Raw genomic sequence first — 26,725 nt, forward strand, 5'->3', positions numbered from 1 at the left:
ATAGTTATAGGCCGATAGCAAGTCTTGTTAAGTTACTAATAGTCGATATATAACTATAGCTTTCCGTCTTTCTTAGGTATAAATAGGATTAGGTAGCCTACTAGTAATGTTAACAGGCAGATATGTCCTTTTCGAAGATTCTCCTCTAAATATCACTTAAGTTCTTCGTTCTATATCTAGCTCGTATAGTAAATCTTAAAGAACTTTAGTTATACTCCTTCCTTAAGCTTAATCTTATAATCCTATAGGCCGTATTCTAGTAATCCTTCTAAATACTTTAGTTCAAATGCTAGGTATCCCTCATATTCCTTTAGTACTTCCCTAGTCTTATCTTGTCCCTTAGCTTTCTAATAGTATATAAACTTGGTTCCGTCTATAGCAATGCTAGCGATTTCTCCTATCTTAACCTACTACTCTAGTTATAGTGCTCCGTATTTGTCAACGGAGAGAACAGCTATCGGCGGTTTAGCTCGTTCCTCCTATCGTAACGTCGGTGTCGTTATACCGCTTCTTCTAGAGTCTGTAGTGGTCTGCCTGCCACTGTCTGTCTCTTACGGTAGATCTGTAGGACATGCCTTCCTCTGAGCATCGTCTGCTTATGATCCTTGTATACTCCCTATCTTGCTAGTTAAATATGATTCCGTTTAGGGTCGTAGGTAGCTACTATTCTTCTAGCTAATATCTAGGTTATAATCTTCATACTATAGTAATCTTAATATTATATCTTTATCATTACCTATATCTATAATATTAAATATAACTACTATGGTTTTCCTTATTATAGTGATGTCGATCGATTCGGTCTCCTTACGTACCTATTATATCGGAAATGGCCCTTTGACTATGCTATACTTCTACTTCATTCTCTAGGGTATCTATAGCTAATTTACAAGTATTGGCGAAATTAGGTTTATCTCTACTCTACTATCTACTAGTATAAGCATTTCGTGCTATTTCCATTATACCGTTATCTATAATTGCTTATCTTACCGCCGTCGCCTAAAGACTACAGCGATTTCCTATATTCCTGCCGGGAGGTCTCGATATAGTAGTCTCTTATGCTAGTTCCTTTTATACTATGCTACTACTTGCTACTATACAGGTATTAATGGTTTTTGAGCCCCTTGGAGGGCCCTAACCTGTTTCCTAGGTTAGTGCTAACCTCTTCGGTTATTTGACTAATAGCAGCTTCGTTAATCGTACTTATTTCTATAAGCCATTAAGTGCTAGTAGCTTCCTACCGTTAGGTCCGTTCTGCTTTTTACCATACGTACTATAGCTTCATCTGAAGCTCCTAGATCCGCGATTTCTTTTCGTCTACGTAGTAGAGGCAGTTATTACTCCGGCACGAGTCCTATATATCTCGTCTTATTCCGTAGTACCTAGGCTAGGCTCGTTTTAGTACTACTATAATGCCTTCTAGATTGTAGGCTTCGATCTTCTAGAGCAATTCGGCTGCTCTATTTCCTATATTATAGACCTATTCCACAGGGCGGAGACTTCTGTCCTTATTTCCTTGTCAGGTCGGCTAGTGATTGTTTTCGAATTTGTTACGAAAGTAGTATCGGCATTTATATAATATATACTAGAACTAGGGCACTTGTATATATGCCTTGTGTCGCGGGTATAGTTATATAGCGTTACCTAGAAGGTATTAGAATTCTTTTCTAAATCCTTCCTATTATATATAGACTATAGGTACTCTAATGCTAAGGTAGGAGTATTTCTTCTAGTAGTTTTCCTACGTACGTTTATCTTTTCTACGGTTTATACGTATAAACTAGTATTCTAGGTTCCGTATATTGTAGCTAAGTTACTAATCATTAAGATACTTGATATAGCTATTAGGCCTATTATATATTATAGGCTATTCCCCCTTAATAGTTTCTATAATATATTAGAGTTCCCTTATCTCGTCCCTTATCTTACTACTCTGCTAGGCAAGTCAAATCAAGCGTCTATCCCGTTCGTATAGTTCTATATTAAGCTAGAAAACTTCGTTATAGTACTATTCGATTCGTTTCTAAAGGGATAGAACATTAGGTCTAGGTCTTTTAATTCCTTAGGTATTAGTCGTCTACGATCTATCCCGCCTCTAGGTGACTATGAAACCCTACTGCCTTAAGGCTAGGAGAATCGAAATTGGTAGTATATATTCTCCTACTATGTCCCATTTAGCAAGACCTGTCTCTAGGTCTATAGTGACCAATTCGGAGTACGGTGCTTGTTCGTCTTTACTATCGCCATCGTATCTAAGACTATCTATATCGTTATCCCTATTTTTATAGCTTATAGCCGCTACTTTGATAACATCCTTAGTAGTTTCGTTAATAGCTGTAATTTCCTTTCTAGGGACTAGTTTCTAGTCTTTCTTTGGGCTTCGACATTCTCGTTTATAGTGTCCTTTCTTTCCATAGTTATAGTAGGTAACGTTAGACTTATCTTTAGTCGTCTTCTTCTTGTCCTGCTTCTATGCTATGTCTATATCTATAGCTTTAGGATATATCCTATATAAGGTACTAATATATGCTCGTTTTTTCTTGTTATTAGCCTTGACCGTAGTTCCGTTTATCTGACCTCGTTTCTACTACTCTTGTATATAGAGTCAATTATCGATCCTAATAGCCTATACGATATATTTGTCTAAGGTCTTAGGCCGGTCGTACTTATATAGCTTGTCTTTAACCTTTTCCTTTAAGCTATTATAGAACAGTTACATTAATACCTTATTATTAAGCTAAGACTTAAGTATATCCTATCTAAACTATATAGCATAGGAGGCTGCTAACTTGGTCTATTAGAGATTAGTAAGTCTTTCTTACGTATAAATCTTCTTATCTTTATCGCTAAAAACCTTCTAAAGCTCTTCTTTAAACTAGTTATAAGATCAAAAGACTACCTACGTAAACGCGTCTCGGTTGTCTTCGTCTTCCTTAGTAAGATAGTCGTTCTATATAGGCTTAAACTATCTAAGTGCCTTGCCCTCTAGTCTCGTAGCTATATAGAGGACTTTAGCTTTATCGTCTAGAAACTTGTTGTTATTAAGCCGGAAGTAAGATCAGAGGCTTATTAGGAATCCTACAAGATCTTCCTTGGTTCCTCCGTATTTGCTAGGTAGTTTAATCTTGATATAGCTCGCTTTAGTGCCTTCAAGTGCCTTGATTTTAGTATAAGCCTTGTTAACTAGCTTCTATAAGTACTTTTCGCCATTCTCGAGTTCCTTAATCTAAGCTTAAGTAACCTTATCTCTCTAGTCTAACTCCTAGATCCGCTATTAGAGTTAACTAAGCTAGGTAAGCAGCTATTTAGCTATAACGTTAGTAGCTATATCAATATCAAGGTCGAAATCTCCTCTATTCTAAGCTATAATAGAACAAAGGGAGTGATAGCAACGTGTGACGAACCTAACTTAGACTTCTTCTAAAAGGGTTTAGACAGAGGTAAATTAAGCAAGACAAGCGTATAGGTTGTCTAAGGGATTCGGTAAAGCTAAAGGGTTTATAATAACACTAGAGTTATCTCTTATAGTAGTTAGCGATACTTGGTATAAGTACTATAATTATAGGTTACTATTACTAGTAAACTCCTAGAGTCTACTATAACGAGTGATTATTTATATATATATATACTTCTATCGGTCGCTTATAGTCCCCTTCTAGCCTGCCCTAGGATCGCCTTTAGTAGCTAGCTATCCTCTACTATCTTTCCCTTTTAGCAATTGTTCGCCTGTAGTAGCCCGCGCTCCCTAGCAATCCTATGTCAGCCTCGCTCTATAACCTTCTTGATTAGTGGCTCATTTAGCCTGCTACACCCTACCAGGTCGCGATATATAGTTAGCTTGTAACAATATTATCTCGACGATATACTTATCTTCTCTAAGACGATAGACAAATACCGGAAGTATGTAAAAGTAGTACTAGATATATTATATATATATAAGCTATTAATTAATAAGGAAAAGAGCGAATTCTATTTTAAGAAGATAGTCTTTTTAGGATACGAAATATCCTTAGGACAAATCTAAATAGAACCTTTAAAGGTTAAAGCTATTAAGAATTAGCTACAACTAACGTTAGTTATAGAAGTACGAAGTTTTATCGGATTTGCAAACTTTTACCAAATGTTCATTAGGAACTTTAGAACGATCGTATAACCTTTATACGAACTCACTAGGAAGAACGCTAAATTCTAATGGGAAGAATAGCACAAGTAAGCATTTACGTAGATTCGTAACGCCATTACTAAAGATCTAGTACTAGTACTACCAGACCCTAAGAAGCCATTTAAGGTAGAAACGGACGCTTTAGACTATGCTATCGGAGGACAATTAGGATAACAAGACAAATAAGGGAAGCTATATCTTATAGCCTTCTTTTTAAAGAAGCTCGATAGACTATGTCTTAACTATCTAATCTATAATAAGGAACTACTTACAATTATCGAAACTTTTAAAGAATAGCGACTATACCTTAGCGATATAATTAAATTGGTATAAGTATATATAGATTATAAGAATTTGCAATACTTTATAACGACGAAGGAGCTTAACGGACGACAAATATAATAGGTAAAATTCCTCGCGAAATTTAACTTTAAGATCCGCTATAAGAAGGGTAAAGAGAACGTATAAGCGGATATCTTAAGCCGACAAATGGATTATATAGAAGGACAAATGGAAATAATACTATCGTTGTTTAAGGAACGAACAGACAGAACGCTATATTACGAAACGTAGATACCTATAGAAGATAATCTACTTAACCCGTTCCTAGAATATTATATAATCTTTCGAGAAGAAAGGATCAACGAGATATAATATTAAGTAGCACCCGGACTACTAGTACCTAACGGAGTAGAAGAAAGAGATAGGAAACTCTAGTACCGAGGTAAAGCATATATCTACGACAAAGATCAATAGCTACGGATGATTCGAGAACTCTACGAGTCGAAACTTAGAGGATATAAAGGAGTTACGAAGACTATCGTATAAGTCAAGAAACAGTATGACTTTCCATAGTTAATGGTATAAGTTAAGGAAGTCGTATGGAACTATAACATTTATAATCGAAGTAAAACGGTATAATATAAGCTATATAGGCTACTTTAGCTACTACTAATAGCTGACAAACTATAGAGCTTAGTCACGATAGACTTCATTACAAAGCTACTAAAATCTAAGGATACAGCTATAGGAGTGATCTATAATAGTATCCTTACTATAGTAGATTACCTAACTAAATAAGTATACTTCTTTCCCTATAAAGAATCCTAGATAGCTAAATAGCTAGCAGATATAATCTATTGGCAAGTAGCATTAGTATATGCTTAGCTATAAGAATAGATTACCGATAGAGATACTAAGTTTATATTAAAGTTCTAGCAAGCGTTAATATAACGATTAGGCGTTAATAGTAAGCTATTAATAGCATATTACCTATAGACTAATAGATAACTAGAGCGACTAAATCAAGTTATTAAGTAGTATCTCTATTCTTACATTAACTACTAGTAAAACGACTAGGTTATACTATTACTAATAGTATAACTCGCTTATAATATAACGCTAACGGAAACGACTAAAGTTATACCGTTCTTTACAAACTATAGATATAAAGCAGACCTTAAGCAAGGACTAGAGGTCACGGTGCCAAGAGCAGTAGTTAAAGCAGAACAAATATACGCACTATATAAGAAACTTAAAAAGGAACTTAAGTTTATTAGGACTAGAATAAAAAATTACTACGACAAATATAGGCTCGAGGGACCTTGCCTAGAGAGGGGAGACAAAGTTTACCTGATCGTACAAAACTTACGAACCAAATGACTAAGCATAAAGCTAGACTTTAAGAAGGTCAGACCCTTCGTTATCAAAGAACGAATTTCGACATCTAACTATTAACTATCGTTACTATTATCTATATAACTATAGACGGATGTTTTTTATATTTCACTTCTCGAACTAGTACCGAAAAACGCTAAGGTTGCTATATATATTAAAGTAGAGGACAAAGAGGAAGAATAGGACGTCGAAGAAATTCTAAATATATATATTATTAATAGAGAACTATAGTACCTAGTTAAATAGCTTGATTTTAGATTAGAAGATAACTTATAGAAACCTATTAAGAACCTAAATTACCTTAAGAAACTAGAGCAGTTCTACTAGTAGAATCCTAACCGGCTATAAGAACCGGCTTTAAAGCCTATTCCCTAATAGAAAAAGAGGGGAACCTACTAGAATTAGGACTAGGATCTAACCTAATCGACTCCTAATTAAGCACGTCAAAAGTACCTAATGCCTAAGCCTAACCTATAAGGGTCTATATCTCCGATATTAGCAAAGGAGTATCTAGTTCTTCCTCCTCTTCTAGACAAGCTACGCTACGACGAAAAACTTCGGTACCACGATCGCGTAGGGATTGCTATAAACGATGTAATCAACTTAAATGGCTTAGCGTCTAAGCAAGTAACGCCTTAGTCTTAGTAATCTCCCTTGAAACCTTCTCTTGCTCCGACAAATTTGAAAGGACTAAGATAGTTAGTAACCTAAGACTATAAAGGAAAATAACAAGGAACCTATAGGTATCTGTAACGTTCGAACTACTATACTTCTTGCCTATACAAATATAGTTTTGACACTTATTTAAACCCTCTATTATTATATAATGCTTTCGTAGCTTTATATTCTAACAATACTTATAAGGTATAGCGACCTTATAACCCTCTTGCTTAATCTTAATAGTAATAGTATATCGTTTATATTTAAGATTATAATAATTCCTAGGAATATAATTAGCTATAGCGAAAGGAAGCTAGTAAAAGAAAGACGTTACCTACTAGGGAAAAGGGGGTATTAGTAATATTTAAAACAAGTTATAAGAAGCTTTTAGGTTAAAAGCCCTAAAGAAGGGGTATTGTGACGAACCCAACTCAGACTTCTTCTAAAAGGGTTCAGACGAAGGTAGATTAAGCGGGACAGGCAGGCAGGTCGTCTAAGGGATTCGGTGAAGCCAAAGGGTTTACAACAACACTTAGAGTTGTCTCTTACAGTAATTAGCAATGCTTAGTATAAGTACTATAATTGTGATTGTTACCATTGGTGAACTTCTAGAGTTCGCTAGAACGAGTGACTATATACAATTTCCTTCCCCCTAGTCTTCTTCTAGATCTTTGGATCATTACTATAATCTAATGATCTAACTTACTAGATTATATTGGCGTCCTAATGATCTATCTAGGATCATTCCTCGGTCCTAATGATCTGTTCCTAATTAGCTATATATCCGTTGCCTATAATTGGTTCTACGTGCCCTGCTAGGTTGCCTTATACGGCTAAATCGTAACACGATGCCCCTCCTCCAGGTCTTTCGTCCTCGAAAGACCCAGGTTCGTTTTAAATAGCGCCAACGTCCTATATTTGTAAGTAGTTACGTTTCTAGCCTTTCCTTTCTCTTCTTTCCTTCGCAATGTTACTACAATGGCTAACCATGTAAAGAAGAGGTCGAAGTCTCGCAATTTCCATCTGAAGTCCCTCCGGCGCTTCGAGTTAATTTAATTGATTCTCCGTACGCCTACCCTCATGCAGCGTCCGTGTTCTTTCTGCGAGTCTCGCAAGTTGTCTTGCAAGGTGTCGGCTTCCGATTCTTCTCGTTATCTCAAATACGTTCGTCGCGGCCAGTCTTAGTGCGATATATTTAGGATTTCGGTTTAGCAACTTAATCAAATCGTTTTGCAGTATGACAAGCTTAAGGCTAAGATGGAAAAGGCTAAGGCTGAGTTAGCGGCATCTATAGCAAAGGTCAACTGTTTATACCTCTAAAAGCGAATGTGGTTCGAGAAAATGACACAGGCTATCGCTCGGGGTATTGATAGTATAGAGGAGTTTATGACGAACCCAACTCAGACTTCTTCTGAAAGGGTCCAGACGGAGGTGGATTGAGCGGGACAAGCAGGCGGGTTGTCTAAGGGATTCGGTGAAGCCAAAAGGTTCACAATAACACTTAGAGTTGTCTCTTATAGTAATTAACAATGCTCGGTATAAGTACTGTGATTGTGATTGTTACTACTGGTAAACTCCCAGAGTCCACTATAACGAGTGACTATTTATATGTATATATACTCCTAGGATCACTAGCAGTCGTGGTGATCATTTATACTAGCTTACCTGGCTTATATCGTGAGCTAGTGATCCTCTGTTAGGATCATTTCTTGCCAAGCGTGATCCCGTCCTGATTAGTCCATCATTCCTTCGGCTTGATTGGCCCGTTCGTGCCAGTGGCTTAGGCGGCATCTATATACATATTTCCGTGACACGATGCCCTCCCTCCGAGGCTTTCGACCCGAAAGCCCTCTTTTAGGCCGTTTCAAATAGCGCCAACATCCTTTCCATGTATACCTCGTAATTTTTTCCCTTTTCCTGTACTACTAGTGACTGACAAGATGGCAGATCGTGTTTCTAAGCGCCGATCTTCGAAATCCCAACAGCGCGCCGCGCTTGCTTCTTTTATTGATTCTTCTGGCGTGGACGTCATACCGTGTTCGTGGTGTTTTAAGCGGAACTTAGCTTATTATATGGCGTTAGGCTCTTCTTGCTGTAGCGAGTGCGTACGTCGGGGTCGTTCTTACGATAGTTCCGACGTAGCGTCTGCTTGTTCGTAACCTGGTTTATTGCCTTAATGTTTGTAGCTGATTCTTTATAGTAACGAAGATTATGTCTGAACAAAAGCGTGTAGAACAAGAAGAGGCCGATGCTAAAGAGGCCCTTTTTGTCCTTCAGACTTAACTTCAGACGGCTGTCGGTCGATTAGCTCGTCTTCGTCGCCAGAAACGTTTCTTGAAGGAGCAGGGTTCCGAGCTGTTTCGTCAAGGCATGCAGTCTCTAGAGGAAATAGAGGCGGAAGAACGGAGGGTACGGGAGTCCGAAGTACGCGTTATTAGTGATGTACGGTCCTAGGGTGCTAACATCCTGTTTGACTGGTCTTCTTTGGGCCTAGATTTGTCGGAGGCCGACTTGGCCGTTTTGTCCGAGCCAGTGCCTACGGTCGATCCGGGTTCTGCCGGTGGAACTGTTCTAGTTTCTCAGGGCAGTTCAAATTCTTGACTAGTTCCTATGAGTTGTCTTCTAGTCCAAAATCAAGCCATTTGACCAGGTACTACAGTTCCCTGTTAATAATGCGTGAATCTAGAATTTCTTCGACGTCCTATTCTTCTTCCTCGTCTTCTGCTTCGATGTACGTAGCAACCTTAGCGTTTTTTGGTGCTGGTTCGAGAAGCGAAATATGAAAAACATCCGTCCGTAGGCGCATAGATGACGGTAACGATAGTCGGTAGTTAGATGTCGAAATTCGTTCTTTGATAACGAAGGGTCCGACCTTCTTGAAGTCTAGCTTCGTGCTTGGTCGTTTGGTTTGTAAGTTTCGTACGATTAGGTAGACTTTGTCTCCCCTCTCTAGGCGAGGTCCCTCGAGCCTGTGTTTGTCGTAGTAGTTCTTCATTCTGGTTTTGACAAACCCGAGTTCCTTCTTGAGCTTCTTATGCAGTACGTGCATCTGTTCTGCTTTGACTGCTGCTCTCGGCACTGTGACCTCTGGTCCTTGCCTAAGGTCTGCTTTATATCCGTAGTTCGTAAAGAACGGTATGACTTTAGTCGTTTCTGTTAACGTCGTGTTATAGGCGAGTTATACTACTAGTAATAGTATGACCTAGTCGTCTTGCTAGTAGTTAACGTAAGAACGGAGATACTGCTTAACAACTTAGTTTAGTCGCTCCGTTTGTCTGTCAGTCTGTAGGTAATATGCCGTTGACAGCTTGCTATTGACGCCTAATCGTTGCATTAACGCTTGCCAGAACTTCGATGCGAACTTGGTGTCTCTGTCGGTAATCCATTCTTATGGCCAAGCATGCACTAATGTAACTTGCCGATAGATTACGTCTGCCAACTGTTCCGCTGTCTAGGACTCCTTGTAGGGAAAGAAGTATGCCTATTTAGTCAGGTGATCTACTATAGTAAGAATACTATCATAGGTCACTCCTGTGGCTGTATCCTTAGATTCTGGCAGCTTTATGACAAAGTCCATCGTAACTAAACTCCATGGTTTATCAGCTGTTGGTAGTGGCTAAAGTAGCCTGTACGGCTTGTATCGTGCCGTTTTGCTCCGATTGCAGATATCGCAGTTCTGTACGACTTCCTTGACTCGTATCGTTAACTGTGGAAAGTTGTAGTGTTTCTTGACTTGTACGACAGTCTTCGTAACTCCTTTGTATCCTCCGAGTTTCGACTTGTAGAGTTCTCGAATCATCCGTAGCTATTGATCTTTATCGTGGATGTATGCTTTGCCTCGGTACTAGAGTTTCCCATCTTTTTCTTCCACTCCGTCAGGTACCACTGGTCCGGGTGCTGCTTGATACTATGCCTCGTTAATCCTTTCCTCTCGAAAGATTGCGTAGCATTCTAGGAACGAGTCAAGTGGATCATCTTCTACAGGTGTCTACGTTTCGTGATGCAGCGTTCCGTCTATTCGTTCCTTGAACAATAGTAGTATTGTTCCCGTTTGTCCTTTCGTATGATCTGTTCGTCGGCTTAAGATATCTGCTCGTACATTCTCTTTGCCCTTCTTGTAGTGGATCTCAAAGTTGAATTCCACGAGGAATTCTGCCTATCGTATTTGTCGTCCGTTGAGTTCCTTTGTCGTCGTGAAGTATCGCAGGTTCTTATAATCCGTATACACTTGTACCGGTTCAATCGTGCCACTGAGGTATAGTCGCCATTCCTTAAAGGCTTCGACAATCGCAAGTAGTTCCTTGTCATGAATCGGATAATTAAGACGTAGTCCGTCGAGCTTCTTTGAAAAGAAGGCTACAGGATATAGCTTCCCTTGTTCGTCTCGTTATCCCAATTGTCCTCTGATGGCGTAATCTAAAGCGTCTATTTCTACCTCGAATGGCTTCTTAGGGTCTGGCAGTACTAGTATTGGGTCTTCGGTAATGGCGTTCTGGATCTACGTAAATGCTTGCTCGTGTTATTCTTCCCATTGGAATTTAGCATTCTTCTTGGTAAGTTCGTATAAAGGTCGTACGATCGCTCTAAAGTTCCTGATAAATATCCGGTAGAAGTTTGCAAATCTGATGAAGCTTCGTACTTCCGTGACTGACGTCGGTCGTGGCCAATTCTTGATAGCTTTAACCTTTGAAGGTTCCATCCGGATTTGTCCTGGGGATATCTCGTATCCTAGAAATACCGTTTTCCTAACGTGGAATTCGCTCTTTTCCTTGTTGACTGATAGCTTGTACGCGTGTAGCGCGTCTAGTACTACTTTCACGTGCTTCCGGTGTTTGTCTATCGTCTTGGAGAAGATGAGTATGTCGTCGAGATAACATACCGCAAATTTGTCGAGAAAGGGTCGGATAGCTTGATCAATCAGGGCTTGGAACGTTGCCGGCGCGTTCGTAAGTCCGAATGGCATGACGAGGTACTTATAGTGGCCATAGGGTGTCCTAAAGGCCGTTTTCCACTCGTCGCCTTCTTTGATCCGTATATAGTTGTAGGCCGATGGCAAGTCAAGACGCGTGAAATATTGGGCTCCTGCCAACTGATCTCGGAGCCATGAGATCAGCGGTAACAGGTATCGGTTTTTCACGGTCTGTTCGTTAAGTTGCCAATAGTCGACGTATAACCGTAGCTTTCCGTCTTTCTTAGGCACAAACAGGATTAGGTAGCCTGCTAGCGATGTCGACGGGTAGATATGTCCTCTTCGAAGGTTCTCCTCCAAATATCGCTTAAGTTCTTCGTTCTGTGTCTAGCTTGTATAGTAAATCTTGAAGAACTTCAGTCGTGCTCCTTCCTTGAGCTTGATCTCGTAATCCTATAGGCCGTATTCTGGTAGTCCTTCTAGATGTTTCGGTTCGAATGCTAGGTGTCCTTCGTATTCCTTCGGTACTTCCCTAGTCTTGTCTCGTCTCTCGGTTTTCTAGTAGTATACGAACTTGGTTCCGTCTATGGCGATACTAGCGATTTCTCCTGTCTCAACCTACTGCTCCTATTGTAGTGCTCTACATTCGTTAACAGAGAGAACAGCTATCGGCGATTTAGCTCGTTCCTCCTGTCGCGATATTAATGTCGTTATGCCGCCTCTTCCAGAGTCCGTAGTGGTCTGCCTGCCACTGTCTGTCTCTTGCGGTAGATCCGTAGGACATGCCTTTCCTCGAGCATCGTCCTCTCGCGATCCTTGCGCGCTCCCTATCTCGCTAGTCGAATACGACTCCGTTCGGGGTCGCAGGTAGCCACCATTCTTCTAGCTAATGTCCGGGTCGTAATCTTCATGCTATGGTAACCCTAATATCATATCTTTATCGTTGCCTATGTCTACGATGCTAAATACGACTGCTGTGGTCTTCCCTACTATAGTGATGTCGATCGGTTCGGTCTCTCTACGTACCTATTACGTCGGAAATGGCCCTTTGACTATGCTATGCTTCCGCTTCATTCTCTAGGGTATCCGTAGCTAATTTACAAGTGTCGGCGAAATTAGGTTCATCTCTGCTCCACTATCCACTAGTGCGAGCATTTCGTGCCGTTTCCATTATGCTATTATCCACAGTCGCTTGTCTTGCCGCCGTCGTCCAAAGATTACGGCGATTTCCCATGTTTCTGCCGGGAGGTCTCGGTATAGTAGTCTCTTGCGCTAGTTCCTCCTGTACTGCGCTACCACTCGCCGCTACACAGGCGTTAATGGTTTTCGGGCCCCTCGAAGGGCCCTGACCCGTTTCCCAGGTCAGTACTAACCTCTTCGGTTGTTCGGCTAATAGCGGCTTTGTCGATCGTGCTCATTTCCGTAAGCCATTAGGTGCTTACGGCTTCCTACCATTGGGTCCGTTCTGCTTTCTGTCGTACGTACCATAGCTTCGTCTAAAGCTCCCGAATTCGCAATTTCTTTTCGTCCGCGTGATAGAGGTAATTGTTACTCTAGCACGAGTCCTATATGTCTCGTCCGATTCCGCAGTGCCTAGGCCAGGCTCGTCTTAGAACTATCATGATGCTTTCTAGATCGCGGGCTTCGATCTTCCAGAGCAATTTGGCCGCTCTGTTTCCTGCATCGTAGACCTATTCTACAGGGTACAAGCCTCCGTCCCTGTTTTCCTATCGGGTCGGCCAGTGATTGTTTTCGAATTTGTCGCGGAAGTGATATCGGCATTCGTGTATTATACACTGGAACCAGGGCACTTGCGCATGTGCCTCGTGTCACGGGTACAGTCGCGTAGCGTCGCCTGGAAGGTATTAGAACTCTTTCCCGAATCCTTCCCATTGTACGTGGACCGTAGGTACTCTAGTGCTGAGATAGGAGTGTTTCTTCTAGTAACTTTCCCACGTACGCTCGTCTTTCCCGCGATTCGCTCGCATAAACTGGTATTCTGGGTTCCGCACGTCGTTGCTGAGTTGCTGGCCGTCACGATACTCGGTGTAGCTATCAGGCCTATCATATGTCACGGGCTGTTCTCCTTTGATAGTTTCTATAATACGTTAGAGTTCCCTTATTTCGTCCTTCATCTCATCGCTCTACTAGGCAAGTCAAGTCAAGCGCCTATCCTATTCGCGCAGTTCTGTGTTAAGTCGGAAAACTTCGTTATAGTACCATTCGATTCATTCCTAGAGGAATAGAGCATTAGGTCCGGGTCTTTCGATTCCTTGGGTGTCGGTTGTCCACGATCTATCCCGCCTCTGCGTGATTGTGAAACCCTACTGCCTTAAGGCTAGGAGAATCGAAATTGGCGGTATATACTCTCCTGCCGTGTCCTATTCGGCGAGACCTGTCTCTAGATCCACAGTGACCAGTTCGGAGTATAGTGCTTTGTCTTTACCGTTGCCGTCGTATCCGAGACTATCTGTGTCACTGCCCTTGTCTTTGTAGCTCGTAGCCGCTACTTCGATAACGTCCTTAGTAGTTTCGTCGATAGCCGTAATTTCCTTCCTAGGGGTTAGTTTCCATTCTTTCTTTAGGCTCCGGCATTCTCGCTTATAGTGCCCTTTCTTTCTATAGTTATAACAGGTGACATTAGACTTGTCTTTGGTCGTCTTCTTCTGATCCTGCTTCTGCGCTGCGTCTATATCTATGGCTCTGGGGTACGTCCCGTACGAGGTACTAACGTACGCTCGCTTTTTCTTGTCGTTGGCCTTAACCGTGGTTCCGTTCATTCGACCTCGTTTCTGCTGCTCTCGTATGTAGAGTCGATCATCGATTCTGATGGCCTATACGATGTATTCGTCCAGGGTCTCAGGCCGGTCGTACTTATATAGCTCGTCCTTGACCTTTTCCTTCAGGCCATTGTAGAACAATTGCATTAGTGCCTTATCATTAAGCTGAGACTTGAGCATGTCCTATCTAAACTATATAGCGTAGGAGGCTACTGACTTAGTCTGTCGAAGATTAGCGAGTCTTTCTTGCGTATAAATCTTCTTATCTTTATCGCCGAAAACCTTTCGAAGCTCTTCTTCGAAACGGTCGTAAGATTAGAAGACTACCTATATGAATGCGTCTCGGTCGTCTTTGTCTTCCTTAATGAGATAGTCGTTCCATGTAGGCTCGAACCATCTAAGTGCCTTGCCCTCTAGTCTCGTGGCTACGTAGAGGACTTTGGCTTTGTCGTCCGGAAACTTGTCGTTATTAAGCCGGAAGTAGGATCGGAGGTTTGTCAGGAATCCTACGAGATCCTCCTTGGTTCCTCTGTATTTACCAGGTAGTTCGATCTTGATACGGCTCGCCTTGGCAGTCTCGAGCGCTTCGATTTTGGCATAGGCCTCGTTGACCAACTTCTGCGAGTACTTTTCGCGATTCTCGAGTTCCTTGATTCGAGCTTGAGTAGCCTTATCTCTCTAGTCCAACTCCTAGATCTGCTGCTAGAGTTAACCAAGCTAAGTAAGCAGCTGTTCGGCCGTGACGTCGGTAGCCATGTCGATATCGAGGTCGAAGTCTCCTCCGTTCTGAACTATAACAGAACAAAGGGAGTGGTAACAACGTGTGACGAACCTAACTCAGACTTCTTCTAAAAGGGTCTAGACGGAGGTAGATTAAGCAGGACAAGCAGGCGGGTCGTCTAAGGGATTCGGTAAAGCCAAAGGGTTCACAACAACACTTAGAGTTGTCTCTCACAGTAATCAACAATACTCGGTATAAGTACTGTGATTGTGATTGTTACCACTGGTGAACTCCCAGAGTCTACCATAACGAGTGACTATTTACATGTATATATACTCCTAGGATCACTAGCAGTCGTGGTGATCATTTATACTGGCTTACCTGGCTTATATCGTGAGCCAGTGATCCTCTGTTGGGATCATTTCTTGCCAAGCGTGATCCCGTCCTGATTGGTCCATCATTCCTTCGGCTTGATTGGCCCGTTCGTGCCAGTGGCTCAGGCGGCATCTGCATGCATATTTCCGTGACAGAGTTGGAGCGAGTAGAGCGTAAGGAGGCTAAGGCGGCAGCAGCAGCAGAAACTTCTAGAGTTACTATGTCTTCTTTAACCCTATCTCGCCTGTCCGCCGATTTTGGACAGCTTTAGGATACTATATATCCTGAAGTTCCTTTAGATCTATCCTTGCTAGCCGATTTCGGGTTAGTCTCTAGTTCGTCGCTCTCGGCTGATTAGGGTTCCTCTGGTAGAACTGCTAAAGTTTCTTAGGGCAATTTAGGTTCTTAACAGGTTCCTATGAGTTATCTTCTAGTCCGAAGTCGAGCTATTTAACTAGATATTATAGTTCTCTGTTGATAATACGTGAATCTAGAATTTCTTCGACGTCCTATTCTTCCTCTTTGTCCTTTACTTCGATATATATAGCAACCTTAGCGTTTTTCGGTGCTAGTTCGAGAAGTGAAATATAAAAAACATCCGTCTATAGTCGTATAGATAATAGTAACGATAGTCGGTAGTTAGATGTCGAAATTCGTTCTTTAATAACGAAGGGTCCGACCTTCTTAAAGTCTAGCTTTATGCTTAGTCGTTTGGTTCGTAAGTTTCGTGCGATTAGGTAGACTTTGTCTCCCCTTTCTAGGCAAGGTCCCTCGAGCCTATGTTTGTTGTAGTAGTTCTTTATCCTCGTTTTGACAAACTCGAGTTCCTTTTTGAGCTTTTTATATAGTACGTACATTTGTTCTGCTTTGACTGCTGCTCTCGGCACTATGATCTCTAGTCCTTGTCTAAGGTCTACTTTATATCCGTAGTTTACGAAGAATAGTATAACCTTAGTCGTTTTTGTTGGTGTCGTGTTATAAGCGAGCTATATTATTGGTAATAGCATGACCTAGTCGTCTTATTGGTAGTTAATATAAGAACGAAGATACTATTCGACGACTTAGTTTAGTCACTCCGTTTGTCTATTGGTCTGCGGGTAATATACTGTTAATAGCTTACTATTAACGCCTAATCGTCGTATTAACGCTTGCTAGAATTTCGATACGAACTTGGTATCTCTATCGGTAATCTATTCCTATAGCCAAGCGTACACTAATATGACTTGCTAATAGATTACGTCTGCTAGCTATTCCGCTATCTAGGACTCCTTATAGGGAAAGAAGTATACCTATTTAGTTAGGCGATCTACTATAGTAAGGATACTATTATAGATTACTCCTATAGCTATGTCCTTAGATTCTAGTAGCTTCGTAATGAAGTCCATCATAACCGAACTCTATAGTTTGTCAGGTATTAGCAGTGGCTAAAGTAGCCTATACGGCTTATGTCGTGCTGTTTTGCTTCGGTTGCAGATATCGTAGCTTCGTACGACTTCCTTAACTTGTACCGTTAACTGTGGAAAGTCGTAGTGTTTCTTGACTTGTGCGACAGTTTTCGTGACTCCTTTATGTCCTCCGAGTTTCGATTCGTAGAGCTCTCGAATCATTCGTAGCTATTAATCTTTGTCGTAGATATACGCTTTGCCTCGGTACTAGAGTTTCCCATCTCTTTCTTCTACTTCGTTAGGTACTGGTGGTCCGGATGTTGCTTAATACTATACCTTATTGATCCTTTCTTCTTAAAGGATTACGTAACATTCTAGGAACGAGTTAAGTGGATCGTCTTCCACGGGTGTCTACGTTTCGTGATATAGCGTTCTGTCTATTCGTTCTTTAAATAACGGTAGCGTTATTTCCATTTGTCCTTCCATATAATCCGTTTGTTGGCTTAAGGCGTCCGCTTGTATATTCTCTTTGCCCTTCTTATAGCGGATCTTAAAATTGAATTTTGTAAGGAATTCTACCTATTATATTTGTCGTCCGTTAAGCTCCTTTGTTGTCGTAAAGTATCGCAAATTCTTATGATCCGTATACACTTGTACTGGTTCAATCGTACCACTAAGGTATAGTCGCCATTCCTTAAAAGCTTCGACAATCGTAAGTAGTTCCTTGTCGTGGATTAGATAATTAAGACGTAGTCTATCGAGCTTCTTTGAAAAGAAGGCTACAGGATGTAGCTTCCTTTATTCGTCTCATTGTCCTAATTATCCTCCAATAGCATAGTCTAAAGCGTCCGTTTCTACCTCAAATAGCTTCTTAGGGTTTGGCAGCACTAGTACTAGATCTTTAGTAATGGCGTCACGGATCTGCGTAAATGCTTGCTTGTGTCGCTCTTCCCATTGGAATTTAGCGTTCTTCTTGGTAAGTTCGTACAAAGGTCGTGCGATCGCTCTAAAGTTCCTGATAAACATCCGGTAGAAGTTCGCAAACCCGATGAAACTTCGTACTTCTGTGACTAATATTGGTTATAGCTAATCCTTGATAGCTTTAACCTTTGAAGGTTCTATCTGGATTTGTCCTAGGGATATTTTGTATCCCAAAAACACCGTTTTCCTAACGTGGAATTTGCTCTTTTCCTTGTTAACTAATAGCTTATACACGTATAGTACGTCTAGCACTGCTCTTACGTGCTTCTAGTGTTCGTCTATTATCTTGGAGAAGATAAGTATATCATCGAGATAATATACCGTAAATTTGTCAAAAAAGGGTCGGATAGCTTGATCAATTAGGGCTTAGAACGTTGCTAGTACGTTCGAAAGTCCGAATGGCATGACGAGGTACTTATAGTAGCTATAGGGTGTCCTAAAGGCCGTTTTCTACTCGTTACCTTCTTTGATCCGTATATAGTTATAGGCCGATGGCAAGTCAAGACGCGTAAAATATTAGGCTCCTGCTAACTAATCTCGGAGCCATGAGATTAGCGGTAACAGGTATCGGTTTTTCATAGTCTGTTCGTTAAGTTGCCGATAGTCGATATATAACTATAGCTTTCTATCCTTCTTAGGCATAAATAGGATTAGGTAGCCTGCTAGCGATGTTAACAGGTAGATATATCCTCTTCGAAGGTTCTCCTCTAAATACCGCTTAAGTTCTTTATTCTATATCTAGCTCGTATAGTAAATCTTAAAGAACTTTAGTCGTGCTCCTTCCTTAAGCTTGATCTCATAATCCTATAGGCCGTGTTCTGGTAATCCTTCTAGATGTTTCGGTTCGAATGCTAGGTGTCCTTTATATTCCTTTAGTACTTCCCTAGTCTTGTCTCGTCTCTCGGTTTTCTAATAGTATACGAACTTGGTTCCGTCTATAGCGATACTAGCGATTTCTCCTATCTTAACCTACTGCTCTAGTTATAGTGCTCTATATTCGTTAACGGAGAGAATAGCTATCGACGGTTTAGCTCGTTCCTCCTGTTGCATCGTCGTTGTCGTTTTGCCGCTTCTTCTAGAGTCTGTAGTAGTCTGTCTGCCACTGCCTGTCTCTTACGGTAGATCTATAGGATATGCCTTTCCTCGAGCATCGTCCTCTCGCGATCTTTACGTGCTCCCTATCTCGCTAGTCGAATACGACTCCATTTAGGGTCGTAGGCAGCTACCATTCTTCTAGCTAATGTCCGGGTTATAATCTTCATGCCATAGTAACCCTAATATTATATCTTTGTCGTTACCTATATCTACAATGCTAAATATAACTACTGTGGTTTTCCCTGCTATAGTGATATCGATTAGTTCGGTCTCCCTACGTACCTATTACGTTAGAAATGGTCCTTTGACTATGCCATGCTTCCGCTTCATTCTCTAGGGTATCTGTAGCTAATTTACAAGCGTCGGCGAAATCAGGTTTATCTCTGCTCTACTATTTACTAGTACGAGCATTTTATGCTATTTCCATTATGCTGTTATCTATAATCGCTTGTCTTGCCGTTATCGTCTAAAAATTGCGGCGATTTCCTATGTTTCTGCCGGGAGGTCTCGATATAGTAGTCTCTTACGCTAGTTCCTCCTATACTGCGCTACTACCTGCCGCTACGTGGGCATTAATGGTTTCCGGGCCCTTCGAAGGGCCCTAACCTGTTTCCTAGGTCAGTACTAACCTCTTTAATCGTTCGGCTAATAGCGGCTTTGTCTATCGTGCTCATTTCTGTAAGCTATTAAGTGCTTGCGGCTTCCTACTATTAGGTCCGTTTTACTTTCCGTCGTATATACTATAGCTTTATCTAAAGCTCCCGAATTCGTAACTTCTTTTCGTCTATGTAGTAGAGGCAATCGTTGCTCTAGCATAAGTCCTATATATCTCGTCCTATTCCGCAATACCTAGGCCAGGCTCGTTTTGGAACTATCGTGATGCTTTCTAGACTCCGGTCTTTAATCTTCCAAAGCAATTCGGCTACTCTGTTTCCTGTATCGTAGACCTATTCCACCGGGCGTAAGCTTCCGTCCTCATTTCCTTGTCGGGTCGGCCAGTGATTATTTTCGAATTTGTCGCGAAAGTAGTATCGGTATTTATATGCCATACATTAGAACTAGGGCACTTGCGTATATGCCTCGTGTCGAGGGTATAATCACGTGGCGTTGCCTGGGAGGTATTGGAATTCTCTCCCGAATCCTTCCCACTATATGTAGACCGTAGGTACTCTAATGCTAAGGTAAGAGTGTTTCTTCTAGTAGCTTTCCTACATATACTCGTCTTTTCCGCGGTTCGTATGTATAAACTAGTATTTGGGGTTCTATATGTCGTAGCTAAGTTGCTAATCGTCAAAATACTCGGTATAGCTGTCAGGCCCATTATACGTTATAGGCTGTTCCCCTTTGATAGTTTCTATAATATATCAGAGTTCCCTTATCTCATCCCTTATTCTATTACTCTACTAGGTAAGTCGAATCAAGCGTTTATCCTGTTCGTATAGTTCCGTGTTAAGCTAGAAAACTTTGTTATAATACTATTCGATTCGTTCCTAGAGGAATAGAACATTAGGTCCAGGTCTTTCGATTCCTTAGGTATTGGTCGTCCACAATCTATCCTGCCTCTAGGTAACTATAAAACCCTACTATCCTAAGGCCGGGAGAATCGAAGCTGGCGGTATATATTCTCCTGCTATGTCCTATCCGGCGAGACCTATCTCTAGGTCTACAATGACCAGTTCGGAGTACAGTGCTTGTTCGTCTTTACCATTGCTATCATGTCTAAGACTATCCGTATTACTGTCCTTGTCTTTGTAGCTTATAGCTACTACTTCGGTAACGTTCTTAGTGGTTTTGTCAATATCCGCGATTTCTTTTCTAGGGACTAGCTTCTACTCTTTCTTTAGGCTTTGATATTCTCGCTTATAGTGCCCTTTCTTTCTATAGTTATAGTAGGTAACATTGGACTTGTCTTTGGTTGTCTTCTTCTGGTCCTGCTTCTATGCTATGTCTATATCTATAGCTCTAGGGTGCGTCCTGTACAAAGTACTAACGTACGTTTGTTTTTTCTTGTCGTTAGCCTTGACTATAGTTCTATTTGTTCGACCTCGTTTCTGCTACTCTCGTACGTAGAGCCGATTATCAATTCTAATAGCCTATACGATGTATTTATCTAAAGTCTTAGGCCGATCGTACTTATATAGCTTGTCTTTGACCTTTTCCTTTAGGCCGTTATAGAACAATTACATTAATGCCTCGTCGTTAAGTTAGGACTTAAATATATCCTATCTAAACTATACGGCGTAAAAGGCTACTAACTTAGTCTGTCGGAGATTAGCGAGTCTTTCTTACGTATGGATTTTCTCGTCTTTGTCGCCAAAAACCTTCCGAAGCTCTTCTTTGAAATAGTTATAAGATTAGAAGACTGCCTATATAAATACGTCTTAGTCGTCTTTGTCTTCCTTAGTAAGATAGTCATTCTACGTAGGCTCGAACTATCTAAGTGCCTTGCCCTCTAGTCTTGTAGCTATATAAAGGACTTTGGCTTTTTTGTCCGGAAACTTGTCGTTATTAAGCTAGAAGTAAGATTAGAGGTTTGTTAGGAATCCTACAAGATCCTCCTTAGTTCCTCCGTATTTGCTAGGTAGTTCGATCTTAATACGGCTCGCTTTGATAGCCTCGAGCGTCTCGATTTTGGCGTAGGCCTTGTTAATCAATTTCTGCAAGTACTTTTCGCCGTTCTCGAGTTCCTTGATTCGAGCTTGAGCAGCCTTGTCTCTCTGGTCTAACTCCTAGATCCGCTGCTAGAGTTGACCAAGCTAGGCGAGCAGTTATTTGGCCGTGACGTCGGTAGCCATGTTGGTGTCGAGGTCGAAGTCACCTCCGTTCTGAACCATGATAGAACAAAGGGAGTGGTAACAACGTATGACGAACCTAACTTAGACTTCTTCTAAAAGGGTTCAGACGAAGGTGGATTGAGCGGGACAGGTAGGCAGGTTGTCTGAGGGATTTGGTAAAGCCAAAGGGTTTATAATAACACTTAGAGTTGTCTCTTATAGTAATTAGCAATGCTTGGTATAAGTACTGTGATTGTGATTGTTACCACTGGTGAACTTCTAGAGTTCGCCAGAACGAGTGACTATATATAATTTCCTTCCCCCTAGTCTTCTTCTAGATCTTTGGATCATTACTATGATCCAATGATCTAACTTACTAGATTATGTTGGCGTCCTAATGATCTATCTAGGATCATTCCTCGGTCCTGATGATCTGTTCCTAATTGGCCATGTATCCGTTGCCTGTGATTGGTTCTACGTGCCCCGCCAGGTTGCCTTATGCGGCCAAATCGTAACAGGTATCGTATCACAAGCTAACCATATACCGTAACCTAGTAGGGTGTAGTAGGCTAAATAAGCCACTAATCAAGAAGGGCACGAAGCAAGGCTGACATAGGATCGCTAGGGAACGTAGGCTACCACAGGCAAACAATTGCTAAAAGGGAAAGATAGCAGAGGATAGCTAGCTACTAAAGGCGATCTAAGGATAGGATAGAAGGGGACTATAAGCGATCGACAGAAGTATATATACATATAAATAGTCACTCGTTATAGTAGACTCTAGGAGTTTACTAGTGATAATAACCTATAATTATAGTACTTATACTAAGCATCATTGACTATTGTAAGAGATAACTCTAGTGTTGTTATAAACCCTTTAGCTTTACCGAATCTCTTAGACGACCTACCTGCTTATCTTGCTTAATCTACCTTCGTCTAAACCCTTTTAGAAGAAGTCTAAGTTAGGTTCGTTATATACCAATATCACTTTCGCGATAAATTTAAAAATAATTACTAGCTAACCTAATAAGGAAATGAGGATAGAAGCCTTTGCCCTATAGAATAGGTCTATAATATAGGAAATAGAGCGGCCGAATTGCTCTAGAAGATCGAAACCCGCGATCTAGAAGGCATTATAGTAGTTCTAAAACGAGCCTAGCCTAGGCACTATAGAATAGGACGAGATATATAGGACTTATATTAGAATAACGATTGCCTCTATTATATAGACAAAAGGAAATTACGGATCTAGGAGCTTTAGATAAAGCTATAGTATATATAACGAAAAGTAAAACGGACTTAATAATAGGAAGCTATAAGTACTCAATAGCTTATAGAAATAAGTACGATTAATAAAGCTACTATTAGCCAAATAACCAAAGAGGTTAGCACTAACCTAGGAAACAGGTCAGGGCCCTTCGAGGGGCCTAAAAATCATTAACGCCTATATAGCGGCAAGTAATAGCATAGTATAGGAGGAACTAGCGTAAGAGACCACTATATCGAGACCTCCTAGCAGAAATATGGGAAATCGCTATAATCTTTAGACAATAGTAGTAAGACAAGCGACTATAGATAATAATATAATGGAAATAGTACGAAATGCTTATACTAGTAGATAGTAGAGTAGAGATAAACCTAATTTTGCCGACACTTGTAAATTAGCTATAGATATCCTAGAGAATAAAGCGGAAGTATAATATAGTCAAAGGGCCATTTCTAATATAATAGGTATATAAGGAGACTAAACCGATCAATATCACTATAGTAAGGAAGACTATAGTAGTTATATTTAGTATTATAGATATAGGTAACAATAAAGATATAATATTAGGGTTACCATAATACGAAGATTATAACCTAGACATTAGCTAGAAGAATAGTAGCTATCTATAACCCCAAATAGAGTCGTATTTGACTAGCGAGATAAGGAGCGTATAAGGATCGTAAGCAGACGATGCTTAGGGGAAGGCATATCCTACAGATCTACTATAAGAGACAGACAATGGTAGGTAGACTACTATAGACTCTAGAAGAAGCGGTATAATGACACTAACGTTATAATAGGAGGAACAAGCAAACCGCTGATAGCTATTTTCCCTATTAACAAATATAAAGTACTATAACTAGAGTAGTAGGTTAAGATAAGAGAAATCGCTAATATCGCTATAGATAGGACTAAGTTCGTATACTATTAGAAAACTAAGAGACGAGACAAGACTAGGGAAGTATTAAAGGAATACAAAGGACATCTAGCATTTGAACCGAAACATCTAGAAGGATTACTAGAATACAGCCTATAGGATTACGAGATCAAGCTTAAGGAAGGAGTATAACTAAAGTTCTTTAAGATCTATTATATAAGTTAGACTTAGAATAAAACTTAAGCGATATTTAGAGGAGAACCTTTGAAGAGGATATATCTGCCTATTAACATTGCTAGCAGGCTATTTAATCCTATTTATACCTAAGAAAGATAAAAAGCTATAGTTATATATTGACTATTAGTAACTTAACGAATAGACTATAAAAAACCGATACCTGTTACTATTAATCTTATAGCTCTAAGATTAGTTAATAGAAGCCTAATATTTCACGTGTCTTGACTTACTATTGGCCTATAACTATATATAGATTAAAGAAGGCGACAAGTGGAAAACGGCCTTTAGGATATCCTATAGCTACTATAAGTATCTTATTATGCCATTTAGACTTATAAATGTACCAGTAACATTCTAAGCCCTGATTAATCAAGCTATCCGACCCTTTCTTAACAAATTTATGGTATATTATCTCGATAATATACTTATCTCCTCTAAAATAATAGATAAATACCGGAAGTATATAAGAATAGTGCTAGACATATTATATATATATAAGCTATTAGTTAATAAGGAAAAGAGTAAATTCTATATTAGGAAAATAGTATTTTTAGAATATAAAATATCCTTAGGATAAATCTAAATAGAACCTTTAAAGGTTAAAGCTATTAAGGATTAGTTACAACTAACGTTAGTTATAGAAGTACGAAGCTTTATTAGATTTATAAACTTCTACCGAATATTTATTAGGAATTTCGGAGCGATTATACGACCTTTATACGAACTTACCAAGAAGAACGCTAAATTTCAATAGGAAGAATAGTATAAGTAAGTATTTATATAGATCTACGACGCTATTACTAAAGATCTAGTACTAATGCTACCAGACCCTAAGAAGCCATTTAAGGTAGAAACGGACGCTTTAGACTACGCTATCGGAAGACAATTAGGATAATAAGACAAATAAAGGAAGCTATATCCTATAGCCTTCTTTTTGAAGAAGTTCGATAGACTATATCTTAATTATCCGATCTATAATGAGGAACTACTTATAATTATCAAAGCTTTTAAGGAATGGCGACTATATCTTAGTAGTACGATCAAACTAGTATAAGTATATATAGATTATAAGAATTTACGGTACTTTATAACGACAAAGAAGCTTAACAGACGACAAATACAATAGGTAGAATTCCTCGCGGAATTTAATTTTAAGATCCGCTATAAGAAGGGTAAAGAGAACGTATAAGCAAATGCCTTAAGCCGACGAACAAATTATACAGGAGGACAAACGGAAATAACGCTACCGTTATTTAAGGAACGAATAGACAGAACGCTATATTATAAAATGTAGATACCTATAAAAGATAATCTACTCGACTCGTTCCTAGAATGTTATATAATCTTTTGAGAAGAAAGGATCTATAAGGTGTAGTATCAAGCAATATGCGGACTAGTAGTACCTAACGGAGTAGAAGAAAAAGATAGGAAACTCTAGTACTAAGGCAAAGTATATATCTATAACAAGGACTAATAGCTATAAATGATTTAAGAACTCTATGAGTCGAAACTCGGAGGATATAAAGGAGTTACAAAGACTATTATATAAGTTAAAAAATACTACGACTTTCTATGGTTAACGGTACGAGTTAAGGAAGTTGTATAGAGCTATGACATTTGTAATTAAAGTAAAACGGTATAATATAAGCTATATAGGCTACTTTAGCTACTACTAATAGCTAATAAACTATAGAGTTTAGTTATAATAGACTTTATTATAAAGCTACTAGAATCTAAGGATATAGCTATAGGAGTAATCTATAATAGTATTCTTACTATAGTAGACCGCCTAACTAAATAGGTATACTTCTTTCCTTATAAGGAGTCCTAGATAGTAGAATAGTTAGTAGATGTAATCTATTGGCAAGTTATATTAGTATACGCTTAGCTATAAGAATAGATTACTAATAGAGACACTAAGTTTGTATCGAAGTTCTAGTAAGCATTAATATAACGATTAGGCATTAATAGCAAGCTATTAATGGTATATTACCTATAGACCAACAGATAAACGGAGCGACTAAACCAAGTTATCAAGTAATACCTCCGTTCTTACATTAACTATTAATAAGATAACTAGGTTATACTATTACTAATAGTATAACTCGCTTATAATATGACGCTAATAGAAATAACTAAAGTTATACTATTCTTTATAAACTATAAATACGAAGTAGACCTTAGATAAGGACCAAAGGTTATAATACCAAGAGCAGTAATTAAAGTAGAACAAATATATATACTATATAAGAAGCTTAAAAGGGAACTCGAGTTTATTAGAACCAAAATAAAGAACTACTATAACAAATATAGGCTTAAGGGACCTTATCTAGGGAGGGGAGATAAAGTCTATCTAATTATATAAAACCTATAAACCAAATAACTAAGTATAAAGCTAGACTTTAAAAAAGTTAGACCCTTTATTATTAAAGAACGAGTCTTAATATCTAACTATCGACTATTATTACCATCATCTATATAACTATAGATGGACGTTTTTCATATTTTACTTCTCGAACTAGCACCGAAAAACGCTAAGGTTACTATATATATCAAAGTAGAAGATAAGGAAGAAGAATAGGACATTAAAGAAATTCTAGATTCGTATATTATTAATAGGGAACTATAGTATCTAGTCAAATAGCTCGATTTTGAACTAGAAGATAACTTATAGGAACTAGTCAAGAACTTAAACTACCCTAAGAAACTAGAACAGTTCTACCGCCAGAACCTAGATTGACTATAGGCACCGGTTTAGACAAAATAACCAAGTCGGCCTCTAATAAATCTAGGCCTAAAGAGGACCAATCAAACGGGACGTTAGC

At 39.6% G+C, this 26,725-nt stretch overlaps 1 protein-coding gene across 1 annotated transcript; it reads right to left on the reverse strand.

Annotated features, from left to right (window-relative positions):
- Positions 1–9,448: 9,448 nt before the first annotated feature.
- On the reverse strand, positions 9,449–21,579 carry MYCTH_2130249 (uncharacterized protein; the record flags this gene model as incomplete). Its single annotated transcript, XM_003666299.1, has 5 exons — positions 9,449–9,468; positions 13,369–13,469; positions 14,145–14,242; positions 14,618–14,836; positions 21,529–21,579. The coding sequence occupies 5 exons, from the start codon at positions 21,577–21,579 to the stop codon at positions 9,449–9,451; spliced, it is 489 nt and encodes a 162-aa protein (XP_003666347.1).
- Positions 21,580–26,725: the final 5,146 nt, after the last annotated feature.

This window comes from Thermothelomyces thermophilus, chromosome 6 (assembly GCF_000226095.1).
Source record: "Thermothelomyces thermophilus ATCC 42464 chromosome 6, complete sequence".
NCBI classification, from domain to species: Eukaryota; Fungi; Ascomycota; class Sordariomycetes; order Sordariales; family Chaetomiaceae; genus Thermothelomyces; species Thermothelomyces thermophilus.